The 14,998-nt window shown below is 41.1% G+C and overlaps 1 protein-coding gene across 5 annotated transcripts in view; it reads left to right on the forward strand.

The window, feature by feature from the left end:
• MARCHF7 (membrane associated ring-CH-type finger 7) overlaps window positions 1-13,773 on the forward strand; it is a 28,927-nt gene extending 15,154 nt beyond the window's left edge. For 4 of the 5 annotated variants that reach the window (XM_054970660.1, XM_054970658.1, XM_054970662.1 and 1 more), the window contains 6 exons: window positions 2,127-3,231; window positions 3,517-3,686; window positions 5,820-5,929; window positions 8,549-8,662; window positions 9,493-9,541; window positions 12,891-13,773. In XM_054970660.1, coding sequence (XP_054826635.1) covers window positions 2,127-3,231; window positions 3,517-3,686; window positions 5,820-5,929; window positions 8,549-8,662; window positions 9,493-9,541; window positions 12,891-12,949 — 1,607 coding nt within the window. In that variant the 3' untranslated portion in view covers window positions 12,950-13,773. The remainder of the gene's footprint in view (window positions 1-2,126; window positions 3,232-3,516; window positions 3,687-5,819; window positions 5,930-8,548; window positions 8,663-9,492; window positions 9,542-12,890) is intronic. The other variant, XM_054970661.1, reaches the window with a different exon arrangement.
• Window positions 13,774-14,998: the final 1,225 nt, after the last annotated feature.

The following is a 14,998-nucleotide window of genomic DNA, read 5'->3' on the forward strand; positions in this document are numbered from 1 at the left end:
TTAGAAAGTAGCTGTAGCATCGTTTCCATGGGAAAAATGAGTTTAAAGCACATACGCTGTTATAATTGACCCTAAAAGTTAGCTTGTGTTGTCAACTTATGTATTGGATCAGTAGATTTCCTACCTGTTACAATGAGCCTGGTTCATTCTGGTTAATAAAATAGGATCATTGCACAATACTAATTCTGGTGTCCAGAACAAGCAAAAAGAAAAGAGCCACTTCAGGCATGGAAAAATCTTCCCCATAAGCCATGCATTGTGCTGTCTCCAGAGCTACATTTGTATGAAAAGCATAATGTGTAACCTAGATCATTGACAGATACACTAGTTGTTGCCCCGAAGTGATTCTTGTGGGATGGAAAAATATGCTGATGCAGAAATCTCTGCTGAATACCAAGGCTATATTTGTGGGTAGCCTAGTTCATGCATTAGCTTCCGTGCAAATGTGACCCCAGAGGCAGTTACAGTACAGAAGCTAGTTGCATGTATAAAACGGCATTCAGGCTGTCGTCTTTAGCACACTTAACTAAAGCCTGATAACAAGTTTTAGATTAGGGGGTGTATATCACTGTATATGCATTAGTATTAAACATGGAGTTTCAGCTTTATGAAAAAGGCAGTTGAAACTAAAAAGTAATGAGTCTTCATACTAGTGTTCCCTTGTTGTGGAATTATTAACATTAAAATCCAGGTGAGGTGAAACTAGGTTCAGTTTTTCATTTTACTATTAAAATATTGAAACATCAGGTTGTCACTGTATTTACAAATGAAGCAATGCTAGATTGTATCTGTTCTTTCTTGTTACATCGTTGTGCCACTTCCCCTTTGTTTACTTTTTTGTTTTTCTGTCAACTGGCTTCCTAAACACTACAGGGAGTCTACACAAAACCTTTACAACTTTAAATAAGTACAGCTTCTGAGTGAAAGTATAATGTAACATACTTTTTGTACGGTAAAACAACTCAGAGTTCATTACAGCAAAAAAAACGTGTTTTGGAGATCTGAAAAGCCTCATGTTGTGAGAGAGATGGAACATGATATTGGGAGAACCTGGAGTCACCGTATTGACTTGACATCCTCCGGGTGATGGGGGGGCTCGTGTTGACTTGGGATTTGGGTAACTGTCAAAATACACTTTTTGGATATGTTGGATATGCTCTATGTTGTAAACTGCCTGGAACGCTAAATATGGTGGAGAGGCGGTATATAAGTTAAATAAAATAAATAAGAATAAAGCAAGCTTTATTACTGTTACGTTTTCATTTAACGTATATTGTGATTCAAAGTTGTAAAGGTTTCATGTGGGCACCCTGTATATTTGGAACAAAATTAAAATGTGTGTTGGATCTTTCAGTCTGTATATGCAAGGGTCAGGAATCATTCCCAAGTTTCCCTCCCTCCAACAGTCTCATCCAACCCTGAGAAAGTTGATTCCTGAGACTGCAAGTCTCTCTTCCGTCACTGCTGGTGAAGAAGGGAGGACAGGGTGACTTTGTTCCCTCCCCACTACAGCTTCTCTGCCTGCGGTGTTAGTCCATGTGGGTTCTGTGAGCCATGGACTCCACTTCTTTGGGATTGTGTGGGACTGCTGGTGTGGAGGGGAACTGTCAGTGCCTTTCAACTGACCACGGGCACCAACCCTATAAAAAGCAGAGATGAAAAAATAATGTACTGTATTCATTTGTTAGTTATATTCATAACTAGAGTCTTTTGAAAGTTAATGGGACAGCACGTGTTTGAGCCATCTGCCTTCAGACTCAGTCCCTGGATGGTTGTTAAAAGGTTGATTCTAATAAAGTGTGTGTGTAGTATTAATGCTGTTGGTGCATTGGCTTGTATGCAGCAGTTTATATATTCAGGTTGCATAAGTGGTGAAGTAACTTCAAATATAGAGTTTACTGTGTTCTCGGCAAAAATGAATGTTGCCGTCCTGTGTGTACTTGAGTTACATGGAATGCCAGAGACCTATTACTGAACAAAAATGTTTAAAATTGGACTGCACAATACACTTAGTAATGGCAAGTATAATCATTGCTTCATTTAGCTAGTCTTACAATATTGCTTGGTCAATACATATGTTAAAAGAATTAACTTGTTTGTTTATTTTTATTATTCTTCCATGGCAGATCTTCAGGAGAGATCTGCTTCTTCATATGCACAAGGAGCAAGACCAAAAGACAACTCATTAAGCTCTTTGAGGTTGAACACATCCATGAACCGCCAGTTGCCTTCTGAACATCAATCATCATTACACTCTAGAGACCATAGCTGGAGTTCAAGATCTAACTATGTCCCAAGAGAAGGAGAATTTTTGGAAAGGAATATACAGCCAGAGTTTACTCATGGTGCCATGAGAAATGGAGCCAGTTCCTCTAGCAGTTCTGAAAGGATCCCACAGTCCCAAAGGTCACTAAGTGAATCTCCTGGAGATACTGAAGGAAGGCGAACAACTAGGCAACTGCTATCTCGTTTAGCTTCTAGTATGTCCTCTACATTTTTCTCGAGAAGGTCTAGTCAAGATTCTTTGACTTCCAGACAGTTAGGTTCTGAAGATTCAACGGTTTCAAGACCTCTTTCTTCTACTCAAGCTAGTACTGCTGACACAGCTGCAGCTTCTGAAGGTATAGAAGCTCAGTCTCCTGATGTTTCTCAGGGATTTAGCTTTCTTAGAAGACGATGGGGCCTGTCCGGTGTTTCACCAAATCCTGGTTCTGATTCAGAAGCTGAGAGTTACAGGCATGAGTCTGAAAGTAGAAATGCAGGATCCTGGCTATCATCGTCGCTAAGGAATAGGTGTACACCTTTGTTTTCCAGAAGGAGGAGAGAAGGCAGAGATGAAACTGCAAGAACCTCTACCTCTGAAATATCGGCTAGACCGCAGCATCTTTTTAGGAGAAGAGAATCGGGTGGTGAAGCATCCCTTGAAGCACAAAGTGATTCCCTCAGGCCTACTGCAAGGCCACCAACACCTGCAGTACCAAACAGTGCTACATCCACCTCTGTGCCAGATTCAGTGCACAGTAGAAGAAATTCAGGAACATCAGGAATATTTCCTGGTTCTCTCTTGAGGTTTGCAGTACCACCAACACTGGGAAACAACTTATCTGACAATGTTATGATAACTGTAGACATTATTCCATCTGGCTGGAATCAGTCTGTTGGGCAAGATAATGACAAGTCCAAAGTACCTCCTTCAAGAGATCCTGAAAAGCTTCAGAAAATTAAAGAGAGGTAAGAAGCTATTTATTTAAGCCTTTTAAAAAAATTATAAAATGGTGAATGTACTATGAAATCTTCAACTTGGTATTTGGAAAAGTCTTCTAGCAATGGTACATAAATGGTTGCTTGGGTTGGGTAAAATTAGTACATAAATGGCATTTTTTCAAGTTGCTTGGGTTGGGAAAAACTGTTAATCTATCACAAGCTTGCAGTGTTTTCATGTGATTCCGGTGCATGTTCTCATAAGGGCAGTGCCATTCCAGTCTCTTCATCCTCGTGACTTTTCTTCCTCCCTAGTCTTCTTTTAGAGGATTCTGAAGAGGAAGAGGGAGATTTGTGCAGAATATGTCAGATGTCATCTACGTCTCCCACTAACCCTTTAATAGAGCCATGCAAATGCACTGGAAGCCTGCGGTATGTTCATCAGGAGTGTATGAAAAAGTGGCTACAGTCCAAGATTAACTCTGGTAAGGCAGCTTCTTTGTAGAATAGCTGTTTGGGTGACAACAGTATTCTTTGCATAATTCAGATGTTAAAAATGATTCTGAAAGCTATACATATAAACTGTGAATAAAAAAGCCCAAAATCTGCAAGTCATTGTGTTTGCTTGTTTAACATTCAGGCTCTAACAGTGAGTTACATGTTCATAAAAGCCTAACAGACACTTTGCTAGGAGGAAGCAGCTGGGGGAGGGGGAGATATGGAGTGAAATTTCCCTGCCACAACATCTCTGCTTCAAATCCTCATCTTGGAAGTTCTTTTCCAAGCACTGTTAGGCTTTCAGTGGATTTCACTGAGAGAAATGCAGTTATGCTGTTGGACTTGTCTAGTCCAAACTCCTTCTGATAATGTTAAACTGTAGTTGGAGTATGTTTGGAATGCTTCTGTACAGAGGAATTAATATCCCATAAATCAATGCATTGGTATTCTCCTATATTACAGTCAAAGCCAGGGGGGAGGGTATCAAAGTCTATCCTCAGCATAGACCCTAATCTCCCTCCTTGCCAGTTAGATGTGTACGGTGGGGAGATTTCCAGGTGGCCTTGAGGGCCCAAAGGCTGCGTGTTTGTGTTTCTCTCAGGTTGCTAAGAAATATTGGCAGTGGAGAGCAACATGTAGGTGTGAGCCCTGAACTGGATAGTGCTATGAAGTAGGCTGAAGAGAAATGAGCAGCTGTTGATTGCTTCCTGGGGTTTAAGGGCGTGTGTGCGTGTGAATCTGCCTAGAGGATGCATGCCTGTGAGCCCACATCATCCCACTCATAGTGTTCTTCTAAGCTTTAATTGGAATGCCCCTCATATCTGCTTAGTAAGGAGGGAGTCTGGTCTCGGAGGACAAGCTTTTCTCTGAGACTAGTTCTCCCTCATCGTGGGGTTCCTCAAGCTTTTATATAAGGGTTGGCAATGGTGGGGGGAGAGGCAATGTACTGCTGTACTGTTGCCCGTGACACTGCTGCCTTTTTTAGTTCTCCTTTTACTCACTGATGATTACTGTAATGGCTTTAATTGTGTGTGTGTGTGTATAAAATTTATAAAAATATAAATAAATAAATATAATAACGTATGGAGCCTGAAGACTGTGCTGTACCCATCTTGGTCTTTATTAACTATCAGTACATGAAATGCTTTCGTTGTACAGCTTTTGTTGCCCACGGACTTCTGAGAACCAAGTAGACTAATTTGTTTTTTTACCTTTAAAACATTTTTGGCCTTGGTAGTCATGTTTCCTCACTTCCATAGATGTGCTTGTCTCACAGTCACGGGCAGAAATAAAAGCTGGCAACGAAACCATATTGAACTCAGTTCTTCCGCAGTATGTTACTGTGTTCGCAGTAGATGTTTTCAATGGATAATCTCTTGCCACACAAGGACTCTTTTAAACAATGTATTCATCAAATGACTAAGTTAACCTTGTGGTAAGTTTTACTATATTAAGAAAACACCATCCGTCCTTAGCTGCGTTCATAAGTGAAGCTGAAAGTACATCAGTGGAAAGTGTAAAACTGTTGGATTGGTAATCTGAGAATGTATGAATGAACACATTTTTAATGTGTGTGTGTATGACTGTGGCATGTTTAAAGTTCTACTGAGCCAGTTTGGTGTTAGAGCCTGTTTGGTGTAGTGGTTAAAAGCGTGGGACTCTAATCTGGAGACCTGGGTTTGATTCCCCACTCCTTCACTTGAAGCTAGCTGGGTGACCTTGGGCTAGTCATGGCTCTCTGGAGCTCTCTCAGCCCCACCCACCTCACAGGGTATTTTGTTGTGGGGATAATAATGACATAGTTTGTAAACTGCTCTGAGTGGACATTAAGTTGTCCTGAAGGGCAGTATATAAATCAAATGTTGTTGTTATTATTCAAGAAGTACATTAATGGTCTTAGTAAGTAAATTCTGAACAGATGCAAGTTGTTAATTCTATCCCTGACTCCTGTATTCATTGATATTTACTTTTCCCCTGTTGTTCAGTTACGCATGAAAGTACTGTCTTTTTGTTTTTTTTAGTGGTGATGTATACATAATTGTTTCAGACTGGGCACCTTGCTTTTCCAGAAGGCTTTCCAGTCCATGCCAGCTAAAAGTGTCTTTGTCTTGTCTCCTCAGGCTCTTCATTAGAAGCAGTAACTACTTGTGAACTGTGCAAAGAGAAGCTGCATCTCAATCTTGATGATTTTGATATCCATGAGCTTCATAGAGCACATGCAAATGAACAAGTTAGTATATTTTGGCTAATTTGGTAAGTGTCAGTTTAGTGCCGTAAAGGACAGCTTTCTTATAGAAGATAATATCTTTTCTGGACCAATTTGATGCTTCCAAGTATTTTTACCCATTTTCACTGCAATGGAGAATTTAAGCAACTTACAAAGTAACAAACAAAATGGAAAACCATCACAAGACTTCATATCCTCGGTTGGTCCTGGATCTGCTAGCTGGGCTCATTTCAGGGCCACAGGCTGTGAGCCAAAGGCGCAAAAAGGTCCTTTGACTGTTACTCTTTGGCCACGCCCAGGCTAAATACCTAAAATGGAGGAAGAACAGAAGTCCAGCTGAGATCTTGATCAGCTGGCAAAGATGTCCTGATCCTCCATTTCTTGATGTGTCTAAATCTGCTAAAGAGCACATGAGAGTATAAATTTGAAAACTGAGTTATGTTAAGAAAAAATCCATGCACTAAACTTTGGAAGAAGTAGGATAAGATGCTAGAGTGAATATGGGCAAACTGATCCTCTTTGCTGATATCTTTTAAGCCTCTTGCGGGTGATTGAATAGAAACAAATATCTCGGCTGCTAAGGGGAAGCAAATCATAGATTTGATTTGGTAGAAAAGTTTACAGAAGGAGTTGTCAAAGAAAATCTTTACCTGCTTTCCTGAAGCAGCTCTGAAAATCGTACAGGGGCCAGCAGGCGGAGGAAGGGGGGGGGATCAGGAGATCCCTTAGGAAAAAATGCAGAATGGTACAGAGCAGGCAGAAATGAGTGAGAGAATTGGGTAGCATCACATCCTTTCTCTGCTACGCCTCTTGTCCACAAGGCTCTCCCGATTCTCAGGATTTTCCGAGCAAACAGCAGGTGGCTTGGGGGATCCAGCCTGCAAACACTTTTTCTGAACTTTCTCTGGATCCAGTCCTGTGTCTTTTAGTAGTGGATATTTCTTCCTCTTGGAGGGGCTACAGATTGCAATTTGGCCTCCTTTACTTGGGATGGAGAACTTCTGAACTTTGAGAGTTACTTTTGAGTGAACATACTTTGTTTTGGTCTACATGAGCTAGCATCTGCACTGCTGCAGCAGAGGAACATAGGTTCAAGGCTTTCATTGTTGGAGTAAAGGAAATATTTATTATGTATGTTCTGCCTCTCCAGGGACCTGCTCAAGGCAGCTTACAACTAAGATGATAAAGCTATTAAAACAACCATTGGGGAAAAAAACGCAGGCCATCACCACCAAAACGAGCCAGGGCAAAGCAACAAAATACACTCTGAACAGCCTAAAACGATGTAGATAAAATTATCTTCAGGCCAAACGCAGACCAGGAAACACTGGAAAGATAAAACCCCTTAGTAACAAGAGTTAGGTAAAGAATATTTTAGGCTGGCACCTCAAAGTAAGGGAGGCACCAGGTAAGCCTCACTGGGGATGTCATTCCAAAGACAAGGTGCCACCACTGAAAAAGCCCTTTTTCTGGTTGCCACTGGCCTCACCTCTGAAGGCTGAAACACAGAGCTGATCTTAACTAGTATACTCAGATCTTAACTAGTATGCTCAACAGTGTATGGGGAGGCACTCCTTCAGGGTACCCTGCCCCCAAGCCGTTTAGGGCTTTAAAGGTAAGAACAAGCACTTGAATTATGCTTGGAAACAAATGAGTAGCCGATGCAGATGTTTTTAGCAGAGGAATGATATGATGCCTTTATCCATCCTCTTGACAATCTGCCTGCTCCGTTTTGGACCAACCGAAACTGCATCTAACCTGCAATCTGTGAAGCAGGATCATAGGATATGAGGACACGCACTCACACTCCTACCCCAAGACAGACCATTGGTCTGTCAGTAAGTTAAAGTGTTGTCTACTTGGACTTGCAGCAGCTCTCCAGCCTCTCGGGTATTTTACGTTCTCTACTAGCAGATCTTTTTAACTGGAGATGCGAAGGACTGAACCTGCATGCAAAGCAGATGCATCACTGAGCCGTGCCCCCTCTTGATTTTGTAGAGGGGTGTGGAAAACCTGAAAGCTCTGAGGGAGGGGGGAGCAGAAGAAATCAAGGCCATACTATTGCTTTCAGGTGGTCTGTGAACTCATTGGTCGAAGGTGACGATGGTAGATTTCTCCCTTTTTAAACTAATGACACAACTGTAAGCCCTGCATCTTAATTACTAAGATGTTGGAACAGTGCTAAATAAACGCTAAGAGTTAACCATGTGCTGGTTTCTTTTCGTCAGTGTTGCCTTTAGTCACTGTAACCATTTAAATCAGTTACTGGATTTTAAACCTTGGATAATTGTCAAGCAAATAAATACAACTCGAGCAAATAAAAAAGCCCCCAAGATTTGCTGCTAATTAGTGTGGCTCTGAAGCTTCATTTTGGTTTCACACGGATGTAACCAAGTACCGTGCAGACTTCCGTGCTTGTGAGTTCTGTCATGACAAGGCCGTTTTTCTAAAAGGAAGAATTCATTGATCTTGTTGAGATCAGGTACAGAGGTTTTTCATGGATATTGCTTAAGATAATAACCCCCCTGGGTACGTATAATGGCCCAGAATAACTGGTATAACGTAGCACTAGTATGAATTTCTGACAGTTTAAATGTTTGACTTACCATCTTTTGTTTACAGGCAGACTATGAATTTATCAGTTCTGGGCTTTACCTTGTAGTGTTGTTACACTTGTGCGAACAGCGCTTTTCAGATATGCTGGGAACTGCGAGCGAGGCCAACACTCGTGTCCGGGTGAGTCTGGTGTGCTGCTTCTGAAGGGGAAGCAGGTTGTGAAGCCGACTCAGCATGCTTCCTCTCCGCAAAGTTTACATGCCTAGAGATCCAAAGGACCATATGAGCATGGAAGGGAGGGGGCTGGAAAAATCCCAACTGCAATGTTCAATTCCCTAAAAAGCCCAAAATGGGGGCCTAGGAAGACCCTTTGGCAGAGCCCTGTGCTATGCAGCCTGCTTGATTCCACTAAGGAGAAAAACTCATGATCTGTATTTGGCACACGAAGTGGTTGCTGCTTGCAGGTGAGGCTGTTGGGATCCTATTTATTGAATGCTATTTTCCACTTAAAACTGGAGCAGGCTGGAAGGCTGAATGGGCCTTGGCAGCTCTACTGTTGTGCTTTAAAACTATGATATTCTCTTAAGGACTCCGTTGTTGGCACACGGCGGATAGTGTGACCTTAAGTACAGTGAACCAGATTCAAATATCTGGGGGACTATGTTCTGTCTATACCCCTTTCCAAGTACTTTTCATGATGAGTCATTTGTGATGTATGAACTGCTGGATTTTTGATACGGACAGTTCTGCAATTGCGGCAACTCTTTTCCCAGTGTCTGCAGCTGGAGAGGTTGGCTGGCTATGTCTATGATCCTTTCTGTCCCCTGCAACGTTTGCAGGTTTTGAGTTAATTTCTGGGACCAGCTAGGGCTGCCTCATATATAGATGAAAAAGCAGAATGCTTGAAACTCTAGAAGGCCATCATTGCGCTGCTAAGTTTTTTGAAAATCGTTTAAAGCCCTGTGAAATTTTGCGACTTTTAAAATGCCTTCTTTCTGTATTGCTTCTAGTTTATTAATCTTGCAAGAACTCTTCAGGCACACATGGATGATATTGAAAGTAGGTGGCTTCTGCTTGTTTGAAGTGAAACTAAAGTTAAAACCAACAAGGGAATACAAACTTAAGTGATCTTAAAATGTACAGTACTAAGAACTAAAACATAGTTGTTTGCTCTGATTTGTAAATTTTATATAGCCTTGGCTGGCTTACCTAATACAACTGAGGGGCTACTGTTTTAGTGCAGAGTTGTAATAACTTGTAAGAATGGAAAGGAGACCTGGAGATATCTAATCTCCTGCTTTAAGGAAAGATCCTCCAAACACCTCTTTAGTAAGGTGGCTCAGAATATTCAGACAGTGCTGTGTCCCATGGAGAGGAAGAGCCTAAGAATGGCCAATAGCATCTAGCCAAAGTCAAGCACTTACTACTCATTGAAATAAAGGTTTTAAAAGCCATGCATAGCTGACTCTGGAAATCAACAGGGCTTTGGCTGGATTATTTTATTACTGGTAATTCAGGTAAGTGAACTTGGATTAATATGGCTTGATGCTAGTCCCCCCCCCCCCCAGTGGATAGTTGTATTGGAAATTTCTGTCCAGTTGACAAGAACAGTTTTGGCTTAGGAGGAGGACAGTATCTTCCTAGTGTTTCCTTTTTATAGACTTCTCGATTGCTCACAGAGAGCTGTCTTCTCAGAACTCATTTCCATTTAAGGAAGGGCTGTTATAGCTGAGTAGGCTATGACTGAGCTGTGTTTGCTGTTAGCCATCTGGCTTGCCCCTTGCATTTTTGGGACAGTTGCTGCAGTAGCCAACTAGGGCACTGCCCTAAAATAACATGCCCTTTACGCTCTCAGGAAAGTATGTTTGAGAAGCCAGGGTGTCTGCTCCTTTTGGTGCTTCTCTCTTGTCTCTGATGTTTTCTGGAGGATGCCCACACATCTAAGCATTGGCCTGGCATTACTATTAGGAGGCAGGGAGAGAACATGTGCTGTTGTGAGTACCTTGGCGTTCCCTGTAGGTCTGTTTTACAGCTGTCTTCTCAATCTGTGGAAATCCCAGCACTCCTGAATACCAAGTAACATTGTCAAGCTCGTCGTCCAAGATGCTCCCTCTTGTTCTGGTTGGAGCTGGATCAAAGTGGAGTCCAAAAGCACGATCGTTCAAGCAGGCTCATAGAGCACTTTGCCCGTCAGTGGTAGTAGGGAGTCTAATTAGTGTGCAGAGAAGGGTCTTTTTAGGGAATAGATAGGAATATAGCAAAGATTGACCTCCTCTTTTTGTCCCTGTAGGAAATTTAAGGATACTTACTTCATTACTGTCTTTACTTCTCAATGGAGGAACTACCTGGTTTGTCTCCAGTAGTTTCCCATTCTCTTCCACCCTTTATTGGTTATCTTTCTGCATCCATTGTTTAAAAATAACGGTCGAGGAAGTCAGATTCTGATTATATTATTTAATGTGTATGATTTCATTTATGGATTTGGGTTAACTGTGGAATCTTGGGAAGATCTGAAGGCTTTGCATTAGAAGCAGATGAGTTTAATATTAAATAACTACAACAATGTACTTGTCTGCTTCTGTGGAAGAGATCTGTGCTGAATGCTATAAAATTATAAAATCACACAGGATGGAAAGTGTCTTCTATTGCTCCTGTAAACAGCTTGTTTTATGCTTTACAGCATAGAGGGCTGTCTAGAATTCTATTCTGTAACTGCAGGCTTAGCTGTGTGTGTATGTGGGTGGGGGGGGGGTGACAACTAGGGCTGTGTGTCCCAGCTCCTCTTGCTCCTAAACACACCATTGGCCTCAGCCCAGCTATGTTGCTTGAGTCTTTTTGTTTAAAGTTTTCATTTAAAAGAGGAAATTGTCTGTTGGAGTGGTAACACTGAATCTCTGCATATAATTGTGACATAATAGGACCTGTCCCCAACTATGATTAAGTGAATAGTATGCATAGTAGTACCCAAAATGGACTATATGTTATTTTGAGCTGAAATGCGTGGTTTACATTATTAATCTTCAGATATCTAGAGCAGGCTAAATATTTTTGCTTTGGACAGGAGTATTAGCAGACCCGCAATAGCACATCTGTCCCAGGACCCTTAAGCCCTTTGGGTGGCCCTTTATGGGGAAATAGTTCATCTGTAGGTGTAGATTTCTATGAGTTATTCAGACTAAAATGGTCGTGTTATGACCTGTACTTTCTTTGGGGTAGATTTTTCTTTTAATCTTCCCCTTACACCCTCTGGGTAGTTTGCTGCCACCAGGAATATATTATTCCAAAATATTTTATTCAAATTTCCCCTTTGGTAACGTGTTTAAGCGTCAGGCATCTTCGTGGTTCTATGTGGCCCTGAGGATATGAATGGGATATAGCAATGACAGCTACACTGGGATATAACAAAACAAAATAAATGTTTATTTTTCAAGAAGCGTATTGGTTTCATAAATGTAGTTCTCGGTTCTTAAAGTTACTTCCTATAAACTCATTCACACAGATCTCTTCTAAGGCTTCACACACAGTTAGCCTCCTTCACTAGACTCAATAGTCCTCTCACAAATACTTCAAATATAGGCAGCACACAGCTAGCCTCTCTTTCTCTGACTCTCATTCACAGAAATATTAAACCTGCTCAGGCAGCACACAGCTGGCCTCTCTTTCCCTGACTGAGTGTCCTTTCACAAACATGCTCAGTTCAGGGTCCACACAGGTTATATTTCTCTCATAATACTCAGGCAGCACACAGCTAGCCTGCTTTCTTCTGACTGAAACCTTTTCTCCCTACTCTGTCTCAAACTGCATTCACTCCGCCCACCCTCTCAGTCATCAACCAATCATATCACTCACTCATCCATCTCCTTCACCCCCCACTCTTCACCTATCTCATCAAGCATTTAAAGACACATGCACACATTTACTTGGAATCATTACAGGTCGAGATAAAATCAATAAACTATTGTGATAGCTGCAAGTATATAGCCTCTTCCAAATATTTTGTGCATGTTTAGAGGTGATGTTGGGAAGGAACTAAGAATCCAGTTAACTAAAACTAGTCATCTTAAGTCACCAGAAATACCTGATAGTAGTGTGCTCACTCCATTTAAAAAAACCCAGCCACTACCCTTCATTACTGTTTCCCTTTACTTCCACATCTAGCTGCTCATTAAAAGCCAGTTTTTCTTGAGCACAAATGTGTGCCTGCCTGTCTGTCCACCAGGCATAAAATTGGGGGCATGTGTAGTGAACCAAGAACCCACTTCCTAAGTTGGAAACATTCCATTTTGAAGTAATTCTATTGTTCGAGGTTATGTGGTGTCTGAGGTGCTTTGTGTACATATTCATATTATAAAACTACTTTCTTTTGGATTTGTACGAAGATGTTTTGACTTGTCTCCTATATTTTCAGCAGCTTCAGATGATGATTCTGAAGATGGTGATCTTGGTAGAACACTTGATGCTGTGTAAACGCAACTGGAAGCTGAATGGGCAACTGACACCTGCTGCACCATCAGTATGCGTTTCTTTAGTAAGGCACACTGACTAATGTTAGAGATTTCTAAAGCGTTGCTGAGTTCAGAAACCTGCTGTTGCACACTGGAAACATGGAGACCTGAGTGCTGGGTCTGCAGGAGTGAGTTGTTTCTCCTTTGAGATTATGACATGTATGCCTTCTTCTAAAAGACCAGATTTTTATGTAAGTAAGGAACATGATTTCCTTTTGTACAAACTTCTTAAAGTAATCAGTTAAACTTCTGGAAAATGTTTCTCACATTTGCTCTTCCTACTGGCACTAAGTGGTAATGTTAAGTATGTTTGCAACTCATGGGGAAGGAATACTTCAGTTCTAGCTTTCCATTTTGAAAACACCTTTGGGAAGTTCTCACTATCTTGCTTCCAGTGTTTACGCCATAGGATGAATGAGGGGGATGAATGGGTTCTGTGGAGTTTAGTATTAAGTTTCTATATTTTCCATGAGGAATGTTTAACTCAAAGCAATAAACTTGCAAGGGGCTATTAATAAGTGTTAATGCTGGCTTTTTATAAGTACTGATTTCAAAACTGCGGATTATATTTGATATTATGTAGATGTTCCAATGAGGAATTACAGCTATGTAAACACTTGCATTTCAGCATTCCTGGCAGGAATACAACATGGTTTAAAATCTTAACCAAGCTATTTATCTTAATGAACCTTTTCTAGAACCCACATTCACTGCTGAAGCACTGGTTATGAACGTGTTTTCTAGTGTTGTCATTTGTTTGTTAAATAAAAAGTATAATGCAGATGACTTACATGTCTTATTTAAAATGCAGTGGATGTACTGCACAAATGAACATCTATATTGAACACGGAAGATCTCCTAAAGACACGTCTGCAAAGGAAAATCACTTGGGAGGTGGTGTAGCCTGGTTTGTGGGCTGAGCACACGAATGTCTGATCTTGAAAACTATTTTTTTAAAAAATATTACCTTTTAATGTTCAGAGAATACTGAGCACAGGAATGTCTGATCTTGAAAACTATTTTTTTAAAAATACTACCTTTTAATGTTCAGAGAATACTAATCAAATACCATCTGCCTACTTCAAATCAACAGCATTCCATTTCATACTTCACAATAGTCTTGGCAGTTACACTTAAGGCACACCTATGCTCTATTAGTTATCTGTTTATTTTGGAGTAGTCTAGTACATGATAGTGCTATGAAAAGAGGGCGCAGTTCAAATGAACAAAGTTGCGTATGCATACCAAGGTCCTGTTTCACCAGCTGAAAAAGACCTCTTTGCAGAAGAGGGTAGCCTTGTCACAGATGATGCTGTAATCCAGTGCATCTTTCCGGCTGATTGTGTATGCAGTTCACTCCCAATACACAGTATTGTGTATGCAGTTCACTCCCAACTTCCCAAAGTTTCTAGGTAATTTTAGGCTTTACAAGTCAAGCTCAGCACAATCTGCCAGCCAGTAGCAACAACAAAAAGGTGTCTAGGAGCTCTGTACTTGGACACAGACAGAAGTTTAGCTGCAGTGTTCTAGACTTGGGGGAGTTTCCTGAAGTATTCCCGCTGCTCCCCATTTACTATTACAGTAGTTACATCAAAGTAACTGCACTATACAAGATTCCTGTTTTCCACAGAAGGGGCACCACTGGTATGCCAGCTGTAGCTGTCACTTGGCTATCCTGAAGCAATGTCTGGTCTAGGAATGGACTGCCTCCTGAACAAGTATCCAGCTTCACCGTGATTGTTTATAAAACAATATAGTGTACTGTCAGCAGCTACAAAAGAGTTTTGAGAGCTTCAGGTTAGATCTAGCTTACACATGGAGCAAAATGAAGCGGAAAAGTAGATTGTGCCATTTCAACCAGCAGATAAAGGTTGCTGTTTTTAATGCTTTCCTATATAAAATTGAGTGCATTGTTGAATAAGGTATTAGATCCATATCTTCTTTACTGGATTGTGAAAAGCTCCCTGCCAAGTCGAAACACAGAGCATTAAAAAAGGAAACTGCAATCTGA

Source organism: Eublepharis macularius, chromosome 2 (genome assembly GCF_028583425.1).
Source record: "Eublepharis macularius isolate TG4126 chromosome 2, MPM_Emac_v1.0, whole genome shotgun sequence".
In the NCBI taxonomy this organism is placed as follows: Eukaryota; Metazoa; Chordata; class Lepidosauria; order Squamata; family Eublepharidae; genus Eublepharis; species Eublepharis macularius.